At 46.0% G+C, this 22,479-nt stretch overlaps 1 protein-coding gene across 2 annotated transcripts in view; it reads left to right on the forward strand.

Moving 5' to 3' along the window:
- Positions 1 to 22,479, forward strand: part of LOC125740810 (cadherin-12-like) — a 112,357-nt gene that overhangs the window by 75,337 nt on the left and 14,541 nt on the right. For both annotated transcript variants that reach the window (XM_049012466.1, XM_049012465.1), the window contains 4 exons: positions 2,934 to 3,101; positions 5,303 to 5,490; positions 17,300 to 17,553; positions 22,084 to 22,220. In XM_049012466.1, the coding sequence (XP_048868423.1) occupies positions 2,934 to 3,101; positions 5,303 to 5,490; positions 17,300 to 17,553; positions 22,084 to 22,220 (747 nt within the window). The remainder of the gene's footprint in view (positions 1 to 2,933; positions 3,102 to 5,302; positions 5,491 to 17,299; positions 17,554 to 22,083; positions 22,221 to 22,479) is intronic.

The following is a 22,479-nucleotide window of genomic DNA, read 5'->3' on the forward strand; positions in this document are numbered from 1 at the left end:
CCCTATCCCTGTAAGGTTTCAGAAGGTCACATGACATCAGTTAACCCTATCCCTGTAAGGTTTCAGAAGGTCACATGACATCAGTTAACCCTATCCCTGTAAGGTTTCAGAGGACCACATGACATTTGCACATGATCATTTACAGTTGTCAAATAATGTAAGTATACAAATTTGAACACTGCCGGATGCTCTAGTTGATCTAGCACCTTTGCTATCTTCTCTCCTTAATCTTTCGAGTTCTCCATGCTTCATGTGGTTCATGAAGATGCTTGATGAATCTCTGTTATGATAAAACAGTTTATTAAAATGTATCGGTGAGCAGCTTGCATGGGAACAGGGCAGCGGGCTGGAGGTGGAGGAAGTGCCGGTATGAACATGGGCACCTGCCCGTAACTCAGGGTGAATTACCTCCCCGGGGACTTGCCTGTAATTCACACGCCATTACCGAGGAGGCTTATTGCACTACCTTATGTTTACTGTAGATTTACAGATGCGGGCGCCACCCGGAAACAGATCGAGTTTAATCCGAGGCCAGATTCAGGGTGATAGAATAAAACATCGCATCGATTTATTTAAAGAGAGAGGGGCCAAGGCGTGAATAAGAACCACAAACGATCCGTATCAGACCTCTTGGCTACGTACGGCAGCACCCAGGGGCTGAGAAAAATGTAAGCCTTGCCCGTCTGACATGTTCGAAATGAGCTCTTCTGGAGTTCAGTGGTTCAATAATACCCCTGAGATTTTCTCAGAAGCGATGGGTGGGGGGGGGGGGGGGGGGATTATTATTTTTTTTACTTCACAAACATCATTTAATGTCTGCGATTGATGTGGTTTGGTTTGAAGGTTCTGAGAGAACAGAATAAAAACAGTGGTTGGCTTTAAAAGAAGCAGCAAACGAGATAAAAAACAAAAACAAGCGAAAATGGGCTCATTTTTGACTCTCGTGTCTAAGCAGGTCCGGCTGGATCTTTTGTGAGAGTGCAGTTCAGTTCTGCCTTATATCGCATGAGTGCTCAGTGGCGCCCCCTACAAGCGTTTAGCTGAACTGACATCTGTAAACTGACTCCAAAGTGTGCTTAACAGGCATGCCTGCCTCGTACCCTGTGCTTGCTGGAACAGGCCCCAGGTTCACTGCAGCCCTCTGTTGGATTAACACTTAAGAAGTTACATACTTTGATCTGGGTTATTTCTATGGATATGAATATTCATGCAGATTCTTTTTCAGTGATAGGTTCACATTGTGGGTGTTTCTAGACCTGTTCTCTGTTTTGATTGGTGGGGGCGGTCACTGAAGTCCTCCCCAGGTCCAGAATCCTGCATCAGTCATCCTACAACAAATAATTCATCCATCTATTCATTCATTCATCCTTCTGTTTGCCCAACTGGGTGGTAGTGGTGCAATGACATACCATCATATGTGGAAGGCCTTCTCAATACCAGAGACTTACGTACCACCCTGGAAGGGATTAAGATGTCCAGATGAACGGCTGAGAGACCCCCCCACACCACGCCGAAGGGGCTCCGTCCCTCGGTGGCCGATTTCCGGAAACCTCTGGACGGGAGAGCCTATTTAATTTCCTGCCTAATTACACATTTATTGACCGCATTACGCGAATTAGTAGGACAGTGCGGGTCTGGGGGCACAGTGGCGAGATTTACATGGGTGGTACTTAATGTGGCACCAGATTAGTGGCCACTGCAGCATCAGTGGACGGTTCGTTAGTGAGATTTTGGGACCCTGATCCGAGCCAGCCGATAGCAATCGGGCTGCATGAGACAGTTATGGAGCAGTGTGAGAGACAGGGACCCAATATGAAATGTCCCGTGTTTCCTTTGCGGTTTGCAGTCGATTAGAGGAGAGAGGTTACAAGCAGGAAATGCTAAATGACGTTTGAGAGAGACTAGCCATGGGAATTCTGAGTAATCTTCAGGGGAATCATTTTGGAGGGAAGTCCAAGAGAGGGGAGTGTTCTGGAACAGTGACCACTGGGGGCAAAAGCAGCACTGTCACACATATAGCCTGTCACACACGGGCATGTTCTCTGCATGTTCTGTTAAACGGGCAGTAGAATGGAGGGATGAAGCATCACCATCCATTCAAAATTAGAATTTCAATTAACGTTATTGATCCAAGAGGGAAATTGTAGAATTTTATATCACCGCAAGGAAGAAAAAAGCCCAGCACTGAACAGCTGTCAATTTTCATTACTGACAGCAGCAAAAAAAGACATGAGAGAAAATCTATTCGACTTCATCAAGCACTGCAGGTCCCGCTGAGCTGGCGTCTCTCCCGCTACAGATGCTTTCGGTGAAAAGATCTTGGTTTGAAGGACTGTGGGAGGTATGGGGTGGTCAGGGAGACCTGAGCCAACACAAAATCTGTGATCCTTCATTACAAGTAGCTATCAAGTAGAGTCAGAAGATAGACAGAAAGAGATAGCTGGCTAGCTGGTTAGCAGAACATGCTGCTTTAGCATCTCCTAAACAGAGAATCTATTTTTTTATATATTTAGTGTAGTGACTGTCTGTGGCCAACAGGGGGCCCATGCCCCCCCCCCCAAAAAAAAAAGATACATAGTTACAGTGGTGGTAAACAGGTAAGGAGGTTCTACAGGAAGCTCATAAGGTCTCCTGATCACCAAATGTGGCAAAACTGACCTGACACTGGCCGTGTTGGCCCTGATCAGAAAAGTTTCTCTCCATTGATAGGAGCGATATTAAGACTGATCTTCTCATTAAGGACTGTCACCCCCTCCATTTTTTTGCGGACATTTGTCTCCCTTGCTCCTTCAGATCAATGATCTTCTCCAAAGCGACATCCATCCTGGAGACAATTTATACGTCCAGCTTCAATTTGAGCTGCATGGCTTTTTTTAATGGGGTGGATCTTCAGTTTTTCTTGTGCATTGTCCACCCCCCCCGCTCCACCATAGGTGTGATAAGGACGGCCTTGCCAAACATGGACAGGGAGGTGAAGGAACTCTACCAAGTCCTGATCCAGGCCAAGGACATGGGGGGCCAGCTGGGGGGGCTGGCCGGCACCACCACCGTTAACATCACGCTCAGTGACGTCAACGACAACCCCCCACGGTTCTCCAAAAGTAAGAACCTCTCTTTCTCCTGTAGCCACCAGGGAGTGCTAGAGCCTTCACCGTTTGTGCTAATTAAACCAGAAATGGGTGAAATATTAACATGGAAACAGAGACACTAAATCATTCATCAAATCAATATAAACTGTCACCGAAAGAATAAAAAAATCTTTTTTCTTGCAGCATAATTATTCCTATTATACTGTATAACACAGTTTACTGCAAAATATTTGCCACACACTGTCAATATGGGGTTCATGAACAATGTAGTTAACATTCCACATCTGCACTTTATTAGTATTTCATACATTTGTGGTTATTTTCACATCCCAAAAACATCACCAATTTTTAGCTTATTTATTGTCTACTTGTTCTTATCTTTTCTTGTTCCGTATCACACCGCCGTCTGTCCTGTATCACGTCGCCGTCTGTCCTGCATCAACTGCTGTCTGTCCTGTACCACACTGCCATATGTCCTGCATCAACTGCTGTCTGTCCTGCATCATGCCGCCGTCTGTCCTTTATCACACTGCCGTCTGTCCTGCATCATGCCACCGTCTGTCCTGCATCACCCAGCTGTCTGTCCTGCATCACCCAGCTGTCTGTCCTGCATCACGCCGCCGTCTGTCCTGTATCACACTGCCGTCTGTCCTGCATCAACTGCTGTCAGTCCTGCATCACCCAGCTGTCTGTCCTGCATCACGCCACCGTCTGTCCTGTATCACACTGCCGTCTGTCCTGCATCAACTGCTGTCAGTCCTGCATCACCCAGCTGTCTGTCCTGCATCACGCCACCGTCTGTCCTGTATCACACTGCTGTCTGTCCTGCATCAACTGCTGTCTGTCCTGCATCACACAGCCATCTGTCCTGCATCACGTCGCCGTCTGTCCTGTATCACACTGCTGTCTGTCCTGCATCAACTGCTGTCTGTCCTGCATCACACAGCCATCTGTCCTGAATCATGCCACCGTCTGTCCTGCATCACGTCGCCTTATGTCCTGTATAACGCTACCGTCTGTGCTGCATCACACCACCATCTGTCCTACATCACACAGCTGTCTGCCCTGCATCAACTGCAATCTATCCTGCATCATGCCACCGTCTGGCCTGTATCACGCTGCCGTATGTCCCGTTGAACCTTCAGACATGCATGACTATGCATGTATACGCTTGCAAACACAACACAATTTGTAATAGGAAAACTCTTTATCAAATGGGGCTAAAAGCACCAGCTAGTATTGAATTTGGCCGTTGCACGACTGTCCGTCCTGCTGTGCCTGCAAACAGCAGTAAGCAGTCTTTCTCATTTTCTCCTCAGTTAGGGTCTAATCTCATCCAGTAATTTAAATAAATCACGTGGCCTTTTTCTATCATACTCGCAGATGAAGCCTGTAATGCATTACAGTTTGAGAGAAGACAACCTTCAACAATATTTAGACAACCGGAGGTTTGTTGGAGGAGGCGGCAAGGAGCATGCGCTGATTTCAGCACGTTGCCGCACGACAAACCACCTCAGGGATGAGAACCTGAATACAGCAGGTGTACCTCAGCACCTCACTAGTCCAACTGGAATGGAACAGTGTGAGTTTTTTTCTGGCGGCTGGAGTATTAATCCTGCTACCAACCTCCAAATTTTCCCTGTAAATTGGCCCTGCTGGCAGAGCTGGATGTAGATTAACATCATACCCTGGACAAAGCACTTGCAGGTTAAGGGCCTTGCTCAAGGGCCCAATGGAGCAGAATCGCTCCTGGCATTCACAGGATTCAAACCAGCAACCTTCTGATTGCCAACACAGATCCCTAGCTTCAGAGCCATCACTGTACCCATGATTTCTTGGCAATACATATATTTGTGTGATTATATAATGAAGCACAATTACCTTTTAATTTACGCAGTTTTTCAGAATTCTGTCCGACATATAACTTACGTCATGTAGGAGTCCATACTAAGATCATATGTTTCTGTCCATCTTACCTGTAGAAAGGTGATTTTTTTCAGTATAATTCACATACTGTATGTTTGACCCTTATACGACGCCCCCTTGTGTGTATTAGCATATTATCTTGTTATTTTTTAAGTCTATCACATGACTCCCTGATAAGAATAGAAGTCGACTGGGTATTATTAAACAGATTGACATAAAACATGGGGGAGCCCAAACAGAAAGCCATCATTCCTCTCTCTTACTCACTCTCCATCCGCTCACCAAAGGCATTTTCCACCTACGGGTCCCCGAGTCCTCCCCAGTGGGGTCCGCCGTGGGCAGGATCAAGGCACATGATCTGGACATCGGGAAGAACGCGGAGGTGGACTATACCATCGTCCCTGGAGACGGGGGGGCCACGTTTGACATCACTACTAACGAGCACAACCAGGAGGGCATCATAGTCCTGAAGAAGGTACGCTCCGTCTCTTCTCGAGAGCTCATTCGCCTTCTGAGGTGTCAATCTGGTCGTCGTCATCTTTAAAATCATTTTAAATGTGCTAGGTCAGCATTAGCATTCTGAGCTTATGCAGCCTGAGTTTCAGGTGGTTAGCAGAAATAGTCAAGTAAAGTATTGGTGGTGAGGGGCAGAGTGAGTAATGAGCCCAGTGTGTGACACTGCCTCCTCGCTTGTGAAAGGTACCCTCCCCCCCTCAAGTAACCAAACACACACACTACGTAGTAGTAACAGACATCAGCCACTTAAATTTTTTTTTTTTGGCCTGCATATCCTCCACTGGGAGGCACTGGTGGCAACCAAATGACTCATGACCGGCAGGTGGCCTTTGTAACCCCCCCCACACTAAGCAAGCCCATCCCATCAAAGCAACGCGCTCCCTCCCAGCAGGGGAGCCCCCATAAGCGATCGTCAGGCCCACGTGCGTTTCCCTCTCGCTTGACGTGAGATTAATCCGCACCAGGATTCCGTCTGACTGCAAATTTGGAAGCAGCCCTCGGCTGAACTGTAGTCTGCGCTCCATACGTTTCCCAGCTAGACGGCCATAAATAAAGATAATTCTTTCCTCAAAGGAACCAGTGCATGTCATTTCAGCTCTTTTTTTATCATTTAACGTACCTCCCACCTACAGAAGACAGTACGAGCTCGAACCGTGAGTCCCCTGGTAGACATGGACACCTTTACAGAAAAATGGACAAATTATTAAGTGCCCACACTGGGGAATTTAATACATTACTGTGCATGCTTGCAATTGGCTGATTTAGGTCACATGATAACAGGCTTATTCCCCGCAGCTGCCCAATCACACTTAGACACACACAAACACAGCTTTGTAATTATATCTTTCTGGGGACTCTATTAATTTCTATGGGAAAAACCCGAAACATGACAACCTTAACCCACACCCAGCCCAAACCTTAACCATAAGTAACCAAACTAAATAAGAGAGTTTTGCCATGTATAGTTTTTTTGATTGCAGTCATATCTTTGGGGGTATTTCAGAATGGTCCCCATCAAAATATCAGGTTTGAATTTCATTGTGGGGGATATTTGATCCACACAATGCAGTTTAGACCTAATACACACACACGCTCAGCTCTGCATCTCTCTCTCACACTACAAGCCAGAACCAAACATGGCAATTTTAGTAAAAGACAGTCTTAGTCAAAAGCCGCATAATGGAAATTCAGTCCAAAGATACAGGGATCTGCAGCACAGCAGGATATCTGCCTGGAACCACTGTAACGTACGTGCCAAGCTTTGGGAATGACTCGGACGGGGCATTTTCCGAAGGGAACAGCAAGACACATAAATCAGAGCTTTTCGAACCGTCGCATGTGCTTCAGTGCCGACACGGGTGCTAAACCTCCCTCACTCTGTACCTCCTGCCTTTTCTTTTTTCAACCATGCCCCGCAACGAGATTCACGCAGGTTCTGCAAAGGAGTTTCCGGACATAGTGGCATGCGTCGGAATATTCCGGAATATGCCAAAATAGCAGCGCGCTTTCCGGGTCGGCCTAGATTCCTGTTCGATATTTAGCGTTCCTTTCTGCTTGTGTTGACACCCGTTGTAAAAAATCCAGAAGCTCTGCAGTATAAATCGCAGTACAAACACACTAGACTGTAAATAACACGAGTAACGGAATTAGGGCGTGAAGCTGGCCCTGGTTACAATGTAAACTCAGCCCTCCACACTCTGGAGGGGAATATAGCCCATTGTCCGGAAGGTAGTCAGTGGGTGGCGGTGCCTTTGATACTTGGGGGGGTTGAAATGGCACTAGCCAGGCCTCTGCTACATTTGGTATGCGATAAGAGGATCAGCCAGAGTAATAGTTTCAATAATAATCTATTTTTTCCCTTACTTTTTTCTGATACGGGGGGGGGGTTATTTTAGACAGTCCCTTTGCGGGGATAATTGATAACAGGAAAGAATGAGGCCTTGGTGTGAAACAGGACAGAGTAACGCATTTGGGACAGTGGCACGTCTCACGTCCCTTTTCGCCCAAGTCTTCCTGTCAGATTAGCCATGTTTGGTTGATTTTATTTGTTTTTTCCACTTAAGCTGCCAATAAACAGACTCTGGCAGCTTGATTGAAAAGCCCCAGTCTGCAGGGGGTGCTATTCACCCCTGATTGAGTCCTTTGATGTGCATACCTCTCCTTTGTTTGCCCTAAATGGACCTCTGTACGTTTCCGAGCCAACCTAAGCCGTGATCGCTGAGTGTGAAGAGGAAGAGCACAGGGGAGCACCTGGCGGTGAGCGGCGTCCTACCTTGAAGGGGGCTGGATCTATTGCTGTTTTTCCAGCCCACCCCGCAGTAGCCACCCTGTGACATGGTGTTTGAGAAAGTCCAGAGGACAGCGGCGTTCACTGTTCCCCATGTCTGTGACGGCCAGCGTACCTTGGCCCACATGATAAAAGACGGGGGGGGTGTTGGTGAGATAGAGCCTCCGCTTCTGGGCCTCCTCGGGAACCCAGGGGTCTTCCCGGACCTGCCCACAGTAAACGAGTGCTGCCATGTGTGGAGAGCGAGAGTGAGCCGGATTACTGTCTGTTAAATAAGTAACCAAATACATGACAAAGTTGGCCAACTTATCAGTCCCCAATGGTTCCGAGGCAAGGACCGTTAAACACTGCAGTCCCCGGGCAGACTGCGAATCGGCGCACAGCACCACCTATTGGTCATGCTGTACACTGGTAGCACCATGAATAACGCTAACGTCATATCACACGCACAATTATAATATCACAATGTAAAACTCTAATCTGTTTTAAACATGGGCCCTGTGGTCATTTTAGCCACTGCCGTATGTGTGTTTTGTGTGTGTGGATTCGATTTATATTACATCGTGGGGACCTGTTATTTTGACATTGTGGGGGCCATTTTTCAGGTCCTCACAAAAATATGTGAATGCAATCAAAAAAACTAAAATTGCCCAAAGTCTCATATTTTGTTAGATCCCTTATGGTTAAGGTTAGGGCTGGGTAGGGGTTGAGGTCGGCACGTTGGAGTTAGATTTTTCCTGAAAAAAATGCACGGAGAGTCTCCACAAAGATATAATTACAAACCTGTGAGTGTGAGTGTGTGCATGTGTGCATTCAGAATACAGGAACAGAGTGGGAGGGGCAGAGAGTCCCCCATGGTGGCCTTTCCGGAACCTTCCGTGATCACGGCCCTCATTTCTATCCGATTCACCCCCTATCATGAACCTTCCACGTTCCCTTGATGGTGTCCAGTGCAGGCTCAGCGTTCAGTTAACGTAGCCCCCATAACATGGGATGGCCAGGGTCTCCCAACGCCGGGCAGGCGGGACCCAGCTTGGCTGAATGTGGCACCGTTTACCTGGGACTATTCCCTCTGGCATGGCCTGCCCTTCTAACTCGCCTGGTTTGATGTTAACAAGGACCCTCCGTGAGCCGAAATGAAGTTAAGCCCATGAAACCTGAAGCCAGCAAGCCTGCGAAGCGAGTGCAGAGCTCATTAACACTCCGCAGCCTCCTCCTGCTGCCTTAATCACCACCCCACCCGCAGGCAGACGGTCACATGACACCCCGCGGGTCCCGAATCTCCGGGCCGGCCTGTGCGGAACCTCACGGAAGCAGCATGCCGATTAATTGGAGCAGACATTGATTTGAAGTCCGGGGGAGAGCCCTGCTTGACTGACTGGCTTGATGTGAGTGCTTTAACCAAAGCTGCCAGCTATACGGACATCAGAATCCATAAGCGGCATCTGCAGTGCCCGTGAAAGCAGTTTTAAGCGGGTGGTATAAAGTTCAGGGTGAGGAGGAGTGGTGCACACCTGACGGACGAATAAAGTTTGACATTCAAATGCTGAAATGTCAGCACGTGTCCTGGAATTCAGAGGAACCGCCTCAAATGATTTTGTAATCGTGGTTCCTGGAACATGGTGATAATGATAAAGTAATGATCATTGTGGTTTATAGATGCGAAGAGCGGTTCCTGGGGGATTGGTCCATATGAGTAATATGGGAATTAAGAGAAATAATGTGAATTATTAATTATATCTGAGCAAATATCTCCTTGCATTACTGTAGCATTAGCTCTGTGTATTATTTGTATAATGGGTTAATAGGGTATGAATCTCCTTGCATTGCTGTAGCATTAGCTGTGTGTATTATTTGTATAATGGGTTAATAGGGTATGAATCTCCTTGCATTGCTGTAGCATTAGCTGTGTGTATTATTTGTATAATGGGTTAATAGGGTATGAATCTCCTTGCATTGCTGTAGCATTAGCTGTGTGTATTATTTGTATAATGGGTTAATAGGGTATGAATCTCCTTGCATTGCTTTAGTATTAGCTGTGTGTATTATTTGTATAATGGGTTAATAGGGTATGAATCTCCTTGCATTGCTGTAGCATTAGCTGTGTGTATTATTTGTATAATGGGTTAATAGGGTATGAATCTCCTTGCATTGCTGTAGCATTAGCTGTGTGTATTATTTGTATAATGGGTTAATAGGGTATGAATCTCCTTGCATTGCTGTAGCATTAGCTGTGTGTATTATTTGTATAATGGGTTAATAGGGTATGAATCTCCTTGCATTGCTTTAGCATTAGCTGTGTGTATTATTTGTATAATGGGTTAATGGGATATGAATCTCCTTGCATTGCTGTAGCATTAGCTGTGTGTATTATTTGTATAATGGGTTAATGGGATATGAATCTCCTTGCATTGCTGTAGCATTAGCTGTGAGTATTATTTGTATAATGGGTTAATAGGGTATGAATCTCCTTGCATTGCTTTAGCATTAGCTGTGTGTTTCATTTGTGTAGTGGGTTATTATGGAATTTTGCTATGCAGAGTATGATTTATGGCCCGGGGTGTCTGCAGATCTTTCCAGAACCACCACCCCCCCCCCTCCCCCCCCCCCAGTCTCACCCCCACACTCTGCCTTGTCCCCATGTCGCGGCCTCCTTTGCCGGAACATTCCCCCTGCTGTTCAGCGATGTGCAGTGGCCTCAGGTAGTCCTTGGGCCTGAAGCCTGCCTTGGCTGCATTAAATTGAATTCATTTAGCATGAGGGGGGGGTGGAGGGGACGGTACCTGGGGAGACCTTTGCTTGCTCAGCAGTCGGTGTCATCTGCTGACATGGGCTGCCCGCACCCTTCTCCCGATTCCAAGGTCCACAGTGACAAACAGGCTCTTGGGATCGCGTCACATGACTGACACCTGACCGCCCGATTGGCTGACCCCTGTCACTCGCGGTTACGTACTCCCCTATTCCGCTTGACCTTATCTCAATCCAGTTGAATTATCTGCACAACCTATCAGCTCAGATTGTGTTTCGCGTGTCAGATTGATATCTGTCCTGTAAACTGTTCTGCAGTTTTCCGCTGTTTCACAAGGAACATTCCTGAAGACTGACGTCCCGTCCATGAATTTAGTCTGGCTCACCTCCTCATCGGTTGAAGTAATTATTTGGATAGAAAAGACTCTCATTGGGTCTTAATCACCCGATTGAACAGTAACTGCAGCACTGTAGTGTCAAAAGAGGTGCTGCCGAAACACTCTCCTCTAACGTGGAGTTAACAAGCCCCTTCCTATAGATTTGCAGGGTTTGTTTATCGTCATTCCAGTTCTCCTCTTAATCACTCGATCCCTAATTACAGGCAATTAAAACATAAGTGTTAGTTAAATACCAAATGAAGTGTTCAGCATGTATTTGTGAAGTACATTTGTAAATGACTTTGTATTTACCACTTCAATGGAGAACACCATAGTCATAATTTCATTTTATTTATTTTTCTTCTTTGAACAATTGTCGTCCGTTCTCTTTTACGATGTCACCGTCAAAGGACAAGTGGCTCATCGCAGTGGTTCTGATCTGTAATTTCAGTCGTCTGATTTTCCTGGAGGGGGGGGTGGGCTAAGGGGCCCCGCTCCGGTGAGGCCACTAACACGATTACTTACCGAGGCACCCCGTGGCGCCGATGCCCCGACTCCAACCGCGAGCCCCGGACCCTTGTGGGATGGGCTGTGAATTTACACATCAAAGCGTCCGCTCTCAGCTCGCGGATTTTTCCGGCCGATCGGATCCGGGGCTGCTGCCAGGGGAAGGCGGACGTGGACACATACCCCGATCTGCCAGCCCGCCGATCCTGTGAAGTGCATGCCGTATTTTATAAAGCTAATTTTGCAATTTTAAAGAAATCAATTTATTCATCTGTTAACTTTCCAAATTGCTAATGCCAGCAGATGGCGTAGTAGTCGAGGAGTAAAAACTGCCATTGCATCATCTCAGAAACAAGACCCATATTCAAATGTTCCCTTTCTTAGATTTTTGCATAGGGGACTTTTTAGAAGTTTTCTTACTGAGTTAGCTGTGAAAAAAAATCGAGACCATAGCGTACTTTTTTGTTTCACTCATTTCTCAATTTATGGGTCTGTATCTGAGAATAATCCTTTTTTTTTTTGGAAACTGTAGCCTGGCTGTTCTCTGTTTCTCATTAATAAAGGGCTTCTTCCTTGCTTTATGGGTCTTCTGTCCTTCTTCTAGGAGCCTGATATGAACTGTCCTAGCAGTGTGCCTCACACCTGCACTTAATGTTACCCGTTGACGGTGACTTGATGTCATGGGAACAGATTCATGAGAAACTGTCGAATAAGTTGATTGTCATCTCTGGCATTAAAACGTTGCTTCTGCCCTTTACCTGGCTGGTTTCTGTTTTTTTTCCCAGAGTCTCCTGCTTCACCTTGTTCTTGTGTACTGCTGTCTTAGAAATTTTTAACCTGAAAGCAACCTGCTTCTCAGCGTAGCCTTCTGCCAGCAGAACCATGATTAAATGAAGATTTAAAAATAGGGATTTCCTTAAAAATATTGAGTGGTCTCTTAATTTTTTCCGCAGCTGTATATTCACCAAAGTGTATTTATCCTCTGCCTTTAGATTTGTACCCAAATCATCCTGAATAGGATATTCTGATAATGCTCAAGTCCATAATTGGCTGCTTCCAACCAATCACCTTCCCCTAATCTCTATTTGATTTACCCCAGCTCATGCTAATGATTTAGCCACATTGGTTGCTATGTATTAAGGTATTGTTATCTTGACCCCTGCAACCCTGAAGAGGACAAGCGTTTTCAGAAGATGGATGGGTGGACATCTTAGCCACATTTATCTCTTGCCCATAAGGTATTACAATTGCCTCTCCAGATTTACAAATTTGACATTCATGCTTACAGATATTCACAACTGAGCTATGAATAATTAATTTGGAAAATTTTTGGAGCTTGCCAAAAGATCACAGAAAAATGTAGACAACGTGTACGGCAAACATATATAAACAATACTGAAAGTTATTTGGATCTCTTAAAATAATATAGTATATCACTGTTGGCGTTGTTCTATATTTGTTTTATTTATTTTATATTAAAAGTTAATTTCAGTAAAAACAAATAAATAAATAATCTGTGTACACGTTGCAATGCTGATAATTTTTGCATTTTAAATAAGGGGTCCAAATATTATTCACGAATTTTCAGATTTGCAGGGATGGTCCCCCCCTATCCCTCGTGAAAGTGAAGGGATCACTATGGTCATGCTAATATATTAGCCACCTTGATTACTATCTCTTCAGGTAATTCTCATGCTAATGCATTAGTCACCATGGTTTCTATCTCCTCAAGTATTACTCATGCTAATGCATTAGCTATCTAGGTTCCTATATATTCAGGCATTACTCTTGCTAAGACATTAGTCACGTTGCTTGCTATCTCTTCAGGTATTACTCTTGCTAATACGTTAGCCACCTTGCTTGGTATCTCTTCAGGTATTACTCATGCTAATATGTTAGCCAACTTGCTCACTATCTCTTCAGGTATTACTCTTGCTAATACATTAGCCACCTTGCTTGCTATATATTCAGGCATTACTCAAGCTAAGACATTAGTCACGTTGCTCGCTATCTCTTCAGGTATTACTCCTGCTAATACGTTAGCCACCTTGCTTGCTATCTATTCAGGTATTACTCAAGCTAAGACATTATTCACCTTGCTCACTCCTTCTTCTGGCATTATCGCCTTCAGGTTTTGCTTTGCAGATTTCGGTGTCTGCATGCGGGCCATATCGCAGTCCACAGCCGATTCGCCTGGCCGCTTGTACGCCGCCCCCGATTAACTAACGCTTGTCTCCCCCAGTGATGCATTGGTCTGTTTTGGCATTAGTGACCAATCAATGGCAGCGCACGGCAGGGAAGCTGTTGGGGTTGCTGTTTATCTCCTCGAACTCACCTCTACCCAACCGCAGGCGATTTATATTCAGGACCAGTGAAGAGCTGCAAGTCCATGATAGTTGCCTCCTTTCCAGTTTTTTTTTCGGCCGAGCTCGCAAACACTATAATTCACTCCGCCAGCAGTCTCCTGCAACCCGCTGCCTAGGAGCTCAAGTACACGACCTTTGAGGAGCGCCTTCGCCAACTCTTTGGGAAGTCTGCGAGTTATAGGAAGTCATGAGCTGTTTCGTGGCAAGGCCTTGTACCGTGTTGTGGGGCTACCACCTCTGACAAATAGTGCTGGAAAAGGTGGCATCCTCTGTTGTTCTCTTTGCAAAAATTTGTGGGCTATAGTGTTCTTCCACTGTTCTTGCTATATAATTGTCTAAAATACCCCCCCCCCCCCCACACCAAGTATACATCTGCAGCTCTGACAGGCTGCTGTTTTTGAGGTAATCCCCTCTCAGCTGCATCAGAACAGTTTATCACAATCGCGATGGACGGATGTTCCAGGAAGTGGACAAAACAAGATGTCAAGCATCCCCCGTTCCTCATGGGTGGGGAGGAGGGGGATGTGTTTCGGTGTCAGACGGAGTGAGCGATCCGTTCAGTCATCTTTCAGTTCTGTCATCTCTGCCGCCACTGCCGCCGTCGGCAAAGTGACAAGGTAACACAAAAGTGGATTTGCCCCCCCCCCCCCCCCCCGAAACTCTAGAGAAACGGGTTCACTAAGAGCTGGTTCTCCCCAAGACATAGTCTGACAACGTGCGGCGAGAGCTTGCTTACAACTGGAAAACGAAAAGTCAGACAAAGCAAACGTGTAGTGATTACCTTATAACCGAGTTTGTCTGTATAACCTAATTCTCAGAGACATTTCCAACAGAGCCATGACTCTCCAGCAGGGGGCATCCTTTGTATTCTGTTACATAGGCACAGGGGCAAATTTGGTGTTTCACAAATACCCCCCTGATGTTTCAAAAACCAAATAAATAAATAGCAAGCAAGTAGCTAAATAAAGAAAAAATAAAGAAATTGCAATGTAATTATATAAATAAATGTAATGTTTGTTTTAGTATTTATTGTAATCACAGTTTGTTACCAATAGGGGGCCCCACACATGTGGTACTGAACACCACTGCTGCCTCTGCTGTGATGTTCTGCGGACTTTCAGCACCTGAATCACCACACCGTCTGCTTCCTACGATTCTCTCCTGGGTTTCTTCACAGCTTTCATAAGACCAACAGCAGCATAACAAGAAATTCCTCCAGAGTTTCACGTTCTCCTCACACTGCAAATTGAGTCATTCTTTTTTTAAATGTTCTTCCTTATTCATTTGACCCCTGTTCACAGGGAGGTCCCGGTATGGGGCTCACATGTTCCTAGCTGTGTCAAACCCGGTGTAAGCATGAAGTTAGTAGATCCCTCTCTTTCACACAACCTTTGTTCCGCACCTGCCAACTTTGTGTTTATGCCTGGCGCTTGATGTCTTCTGTGTTTCTCTTCAGTAACGCCGGGTCGAATTTGCTCCCAGGCGATTTTACAGTTTCTGAGAGTCACTGTCTCGCCTCCCTTTGTCCTACCAGCTCCAGGTTCCCCCCCCCCGTGCTTGCACCGGGATGTGTCCTGCTCAGGGTAATGAAGCGTACGAGTTTGGGCCTCAGGGTACAGATGTTCTGGGGTTGTTAATGGACTCCCCCCGGGGCTGCCAAGCGGGTACAGGCTGGAGTACAGGACTAGCGGGCTGTACGGGACACTGCCTGCACGTGTGTGTGTGTGTGTGTGTGTGTGTGTGTGTGTGTGTGTGTGTGTGTGTGTGTGTATCTGGGTATGTGTGACTGCATGTGTTTTGTGTGATTTTCTCCCTGCCTCAGTCTGTGTCCTCATACTTAAATGTGACCATTGTGTGTGTTTCTGTGAGATATCTCCTAAAACAGGGGAATGATCTGTGTGCATGTGTGTGTGTGAGCGGGTATACCTATCCTTATGGGGACCCAATTTCCCCATAATGTGATAAATATCCGTTTTTTTTTCCCTTATGGGGACCGGTTTCCTGGTCCCCATAAGGGAAAACTCTATTTTATAAAAATCAATGACTGCTATGAAAAAAACTAAAAACTCTTGTATTTTGCTTGGTTACTTATGGTTATGGTTAGGGCAGGGTGGGGGTTAAGGTTGTCATAGTTAGCGTTAGCATTTTTCCCATAGAAGTGAATGAGCGGGCCCCATAAGGATAGGTATACCCTACACGTGTGTGTGTGAGCGTGTGTGTGTGTTGTCATGTATATTTTACATTGTCGGGACCAGATGTTCCCAAAATTTAATAAAAACCTGTTATTTTGACCTTGTGGAGAAGTTCTTTTTCCGGTCCACTAGGGGAAACTCAGTTTTATTAAAATCTGTAACTGCAATGAAATAACTGAAAATTCCGAAAGGCTTGCAATTTGTTTGGGTACTAATGGTTAATGGTAGGGCTGGGTAGGGATTAAGCTGAAGATACAGATACCAAATCAGTGTGTGTGTGTGTGTGTGTGTGTGTGTGTGTGGGTCTGTAGGCGTGGCCAATTCTAGATTAAGGCTCAGCAAATCAGATGGATAATTAACTGACCAGCACTTATTTATTGTGCAAAAATGAGTGCGGCTGAACATTACCCACATCAGGGAACTGCAAAAAAGACAGCCGGTGAGATCAATTCTGACAGAGTGACCTTTAAAATTAAAAGTCTTTATTCTGCCGAGTAACCGTAAAATAGCTTCTGGAGGGTCCCCATGGGACAGGTGTTCAATTTAAATAAAATGGGCTTCTGCGCTTTTGCAGAGAAGTGCCTTAGGTTGGCTTTAAATAAAGTGCACAGTCTGGCAACCCATGAGGAAACACATTATTCTTACCCTGCAATTACAGTCCCTTGGGGGGTGGGGGGGTGGGGGGGGGGGGATTAAAGATTTAATTGTAGGAATGTCTCCTTTCTACTTGTCTTGCAGTGATTGTAATAAAAAAGGATTTTTTTTCCCCTCCATGATTGTAATGAAATTGGATCATTTCCGAGAATTTAATAACAGTTAACAATTAAAAATAATCTGCTGATTTTATATTGTTCCTGGGGGTCCGAACATCGCAGATTCACGCCCTCAGCAGTGGGGCGTCGGTACTGCGGCAGATCTTTATAGATTCCGATTGTTTTTCTCCCCTCACTTGAGATGTAACTGATCGACGTCTTAAGCTAGTGGCCTCCATCAACAAAAGCGTAGAAGCTGTTCACGTTCAATGGTGCATGCGTGTATTCACCAAAAGCATTTGCCACTAACAGGGAGTGTGACCCGCCAGTTTCGTACGAGACTCATTTCTCGATCGGGGTTTCATCGTGAATTGTTTACTGGGCTTTACCACCTGGATTTGATTCGGATCAGCTCTCCTTTGGCTTGAGCTCAGTAACCAAACTTCACCCAATGTCTGTCTGCCCCTATCCGTGAGTCACATTTTTTGGTCCGCTATCCCATCTCCGCAGATCAAACGTGTACCTCTCGTCTCTTTCAGCCTCTGGACTACGAAACAAAGAAGGCGTATACCTTCAAAGTCGAGGCCTCGAACCCGCATCTGGATCCACGCTTCCACAGCGCAGGGCCCTTCAAGGACACGGCGACGGTGAAGATCATCGTGCTGGACGTGGACGAGCCGCCGGTGTTCAGCAAGCCAGCTTACGGCATGGACGTGTACGAGGACACGCCGGTGGGCATCATCATCGGGGCTGTCACCGCCCAGGACCTGGACATAGGGGGCAGCGCCGTGAGGTAACGAATGGGGGGGGGGTCTACAGACCCCTCCCATGTCTGTCAGTGTGCACTGTCTTGGAAACGTCTTGCAGGATGAAGAAACATGATGTTACATCCTGACATATACACTCGTGCTCACAAGGTTTGTCATTGTTCCATCCATCCATCCATCCATCCATCATTGAAGCCTATCCAATGTAGTATAGGGTACAAGAGAGGAGTACATCCTGGGTGGGATGTCAGTCCATCACAGGGCACATTGTGTATCATCATCATCATCATCATCATCATCATCATCATCATCATTACTAATCTGGCATGCGATGGGCACACTCTCTTATCTCCTCCTCTTCCCCCAAACGTGATTATTATCATCTAAATAACCTCAGAGGCAGGCTCGTATGGATCATCACGTGATGTACAGCATGACGTACTGCCCTGCTCTTCTGCAGGACTGTCTGTAGCTCCACAGAGGGCTGTCCCGAAACCAGTGTTTCACATACACTTCCCTGGATGCCACCTCAGGTCCGTAATCAGTGCGTCAGCCTCGGGCGGCTGCACCGGGCTCTCTCTGGCCTGTAGGTGGCGCTCCAGCTTCGGATAATTCTGGTAATTCGGGAGCGCTGCTTGTATTCAGAATTTTGCCGGTTCAAATCCCAGGGTAGGCTAAGCGATTTCACAGTTCGGCTCCTGAGCAGGACCCCTAACCCCCATCCCTTCTTTCTCTTAAGCACTGCTGGGCCTTGCAGGTAGAAAGTTCTCAGGGTTAGGAGCAGAGCTTGTGCCAGCTCTCGGTATGGGATATCCACATGTTCGACTCAAATAACCCCCGGAATTATGCCGGAAGTTTTTATTTATTTATTTTTTAATTGCAATATCTAATGCTTGACTGACATGTTGTCTGCTATTCTGACAGCCGCCTGAATTTGCATACGAATCTGTATTTAATTCAGTGCTCTGCCATTCATAATTTCCAAGAGGATGGATGGGCTTCAGCCCTAGAACCCGCTAGACTGCAGATGTGTCCCTGCGTGAGGCCTGCCATCGGCGCATGGCCCTTCCCGATGTCCCGCTGATTCTGGGGCCGCCGAAACATCTGCAAACGCACCATCTCCTGCCTTGGCGATGGAGCAGGGGGACAAAGAATAATCTATAAATATGTCAACAACACCCGCCCCCCGCACTCCAGAATAACACCCCCCCCCAAGGAGAGCAGCAGGAACCCCATATACTGATTTTTTAAAAAGCAACACGAATTCAGCTCTATAAAAAACTTAAATATAAGAGCAGACAAAAAAAAGTAATGAACGAAAGAGAAAAGTTTGATGCTTCTTGCAGTATATTTGTTTTATTGTAAATTTTTTATGGCTTAAAGCAACCCTGAGATTTATGGCCCTTAAAGATGCTTTTGTCTGCTACATCCCCCCCCCCCCCCCTTCTCTTGGTTGTTAAATTTTTCAGGACACTCTAATGGGTATTGTTTTTTCCCCAGGTTCGTTTTGGAAGCTCGCTGCGCCTTAAAGTACTCTGACCACCAATGTCACCCAACAGCTTCTATTTTTATTCTCTTATTACTGTTCTTTCCAAAGGCACGCTCCCCAGACGACGGACATTTCCTCTCCTCCGTGTTTATTTATTCATTTCATACAGAAGAATGGGACTTTTCTTTCTTAAAGTAGGCTACTTCAAGCCAGAAGTTTCGGCGTGAGCCTGCAACACAAATGGAAATAATGGCATTAAACTTTTCAACCTGATGATTTTTGATGAACCCCTTTCGCTTACTCTGACACTCAGTGGCAAATACGACAGGACCTGGATTCCGGGACCTCGATAGCTTCCACCGCCCCTTCGGATGCTGACATTTCCCGTGCTGTTTATATGCACCTATGTAAATGTCGTGTCATGAGCCGGTCTCATGTATCGCCTGACGAGGCTACTCCGTGTGCCACAGTAGCTCCAGCACCCGTTTTAATATGTCAGAATATTTCAGCCTGAGAACTTTTTCTACAGGTTCTCGGATATTTGAAGATATTTCTAAAAGCAGATTTATTCTAGCCACAAGCAATATTTGCCACAATTCCGGTTCTGACATCGGCATACGCGATGAGGGCCTTATTCAGGGGCAAAATCGAATGTTAGCCTGTCTGAATCCGACTTCATCATACATTGTAACAGATCTTATTTCCCTAATGACGCCATGCTATTTGCATAGCCTGCTTCCCCGCTCTGCAGAATCTGTTACTTGTAAAGAGCAGATGCTTTATTGGGGTCCTTGGTTTAGGCCCCAGTGGCGTCCTCATTAATGCCAGTTTGAATTCCAGCACACCGGTTTCCCTGTGGCCTTGTGGGAGTAGCTCAGGGAGTGCTGGTAAGATGTCTGGCTTGGGAAGGTGGATCACACCTTCCCAAAACCTCAAAAGGAAAATCCCCCATCCCAGCTTTGTGCTGAAGATTATGGAGCCTTGTTCTGGTTGGTATTTGGGTTTCCTACAGAACAGTGTCTCTAGACATTAAAGGCGGGAGGTGTGTAAATTGGATCACACCATGTGGTGTGTGAACTTGGGGGTAATTATTCCTGAAGCCACGCATTGTCGGACACCGGAGAATTGCGAACCGTAACCTTACAGGCAAAGGTCACATGACCTGTTGTAATCCTTTAGGAAGCACTAGTTTGGGTTGGGTCACCGATCCGGAATCTACACAAAAGTTTGCATCTTCACATACCCAGATGTGAGTGTAGTTGTACCATGGGGGGAGGAATTTAGCTCTGGGATTAATCGCTGCAATAATCATCTAGATACATGCATCTGTTTCACTTAATTTTCTGGCTGAGTCTTTAGGGTGAATATAGTAATTTCTCTTAAAATCATATACATTTATATGATGCTCTTGTATAACTTTGTAGAAAAATTTGGAGCTTACATGGATCCATACAGGCTAAAGGAAGAGAGGGAATTAAGGATGACTGCAACTGAAGTTTTACTGTCCTGGGGTAGTTTTACCATATTCCCTCAGAATGAAACAGCTCTGAGAAAAACTGTGAGATTTAAGATGGAAAAACGTTATGGCTGTGCCAATAATCAGAAGGTGGGAGGTTCAAATCCTATGACCAAAAGAATGATGTCACCATTGGACCCTGCTTCCTCAGAAATGCATGCTGTTCTAGATAAAAGTGTCGGCTAAACGGATCAAAATGTTAAGTGTAAAATGGGGAGCATATCACAGCCATAGTCTATGCAGTCTGGAATTGCGTGGGGGCCCCGGCACTCAGTAGGTGTCTCTGGGGGTCACAGTCTCGTGAATCAGAGTCGTTTGAGATGATGTAACCCTCTGCACACAGGCGCGGTGGGGGTGGGAGGGTGGGGTGTGCACATTTCCCGCCAAAATGCATTCTGGGACACCTGGGAATTTTGGCTACGTAATCAATACATAATTAAATTCAGTTACAAGTTACTGCATTGTGAAAGCTGTTTGTATTTTAAGTCTGATTTTATGTAAATAGCAAGCAAATCGGGAGCTTGGCTTATTTGTGCAACAAAGGCTTTTCTAAATTAACCGAAGATCACATAAAAGGAGAGATGTGTGCTAAATGGTGTGGGGTCCATTAAATTATGAGTCTAGAAACTGTAACAAGTCAGGATGCGTTTGATATTCTCTAATGAAAAATAAGTATCCAGGGAATAGGAATGCTTGAAATAGCTAAAGGCTTTGCCTCTAGGGGGCACCTATGAAGCGGGTGCTTTGAAAGCCTCGGATGATTTAGCTAAATGCGGTTCAGCGAGAAGCTCGGCAGCCATAGCGGTGGCAACTAAAGGGCTCCAGGGCACCGGGAGCTTCAGAATGAAAACAAAGGCACGTGTTTGCTGGAGGGGTTAATGTGGGATTAAAGAGGTCTGAGTGAGATTCCTTCTGCTGACGAGAGCAGCTCCGCTTAAAAGCTGCCCTTAAAGTCCCACGTGGGAAGAGGAAGTGTTTACAGCCTGAATGGCGATTCATTTAGCCTTTCACAGCGTTTATTGTAGTGTAGAGAACTTAGCTATGCTGGCTGGCTGGCACCAGTGGCTGACCAGGAACTCGAACCCAGAACTTTGTGGTTCCCAGACTTACGTGCTTTTTTTTTTTAATTTGGTGCATGTGGGTTAAGCTTCCGTCTGACACAGGAATAGCTAATGAGATCATCTGGCACATACCTGATACATTGTTTATCTAAATCAGCACCTTGACTAAAAATCATTACAAGGTTCGTAATAAACCTTTAACAACAAGTAGGTGGCGCCAGAGAGCCTGCATATGAGCTCAGGGTTCCTGGTTCAGGGCACCCTTGTGCTTTTGTATCTTTGGGTGGTGCTACACCTTTGGGTGGTCAAACACCGTACGAATGACTGGTAGACACATCTATCTGGATGGCTGAATGAATGGATGGATTGATAGGTCGATTGATTTATTGATTATTTGAAAGAAATTGAAAGACACTTTGAATTTATCTCCTGAATAGACCCGTTGCTCGTCATAAGCAGAGTATAACCCTTTCCTCTCTCCGTTAATCAGGTACTCCATCGACTGGAAGAATGACCTGGACAGCTACTTCGCCATCGACCCGGTGGAGGGCACGATCTCCACCAACCACCTGCTGGACAGGGAGACTATGGCTCAGCACACTATCTCCGTGGTGGCAACGAAAGTTAGTAAGTATGAGGGGGTACAGACAGCTCCTGGAAGGCATTGGCGGCTAAAATAAATGGCAGGAACGTGCGTAGAGCAGTGAGGGGATGGAAGGACAGAGTGATCGGTGAAAGAGCGTCATGATGGAGGGGTCGGTAGATGTGGAAAATGAATTGGTGAAGAAGCGAAAGGATGAAGGAGGAGAGGTGATGGTGCTGGAGAAGATCTGCCTTGTTATTTACTGTAGTATAGAGCTGGCGTAGACACCCCTTCTCAGTCGAA

This window comes from Brienomyrus brachyistius, chromosome 4 (genome assembly GCF_023856365.1).
Source record: "Brienomyrus brachyistius isolate T26 chromosome 4, BBRACH_0.4, whole genome shotgun sequence".
Taxonomy (NCBI): Eukaryota; Metazoa; Chordata; class Actinopteri; order Osteoglossiformes; family Mormyridae; genus Brienomyrus; species Brienomyrus brachyistius.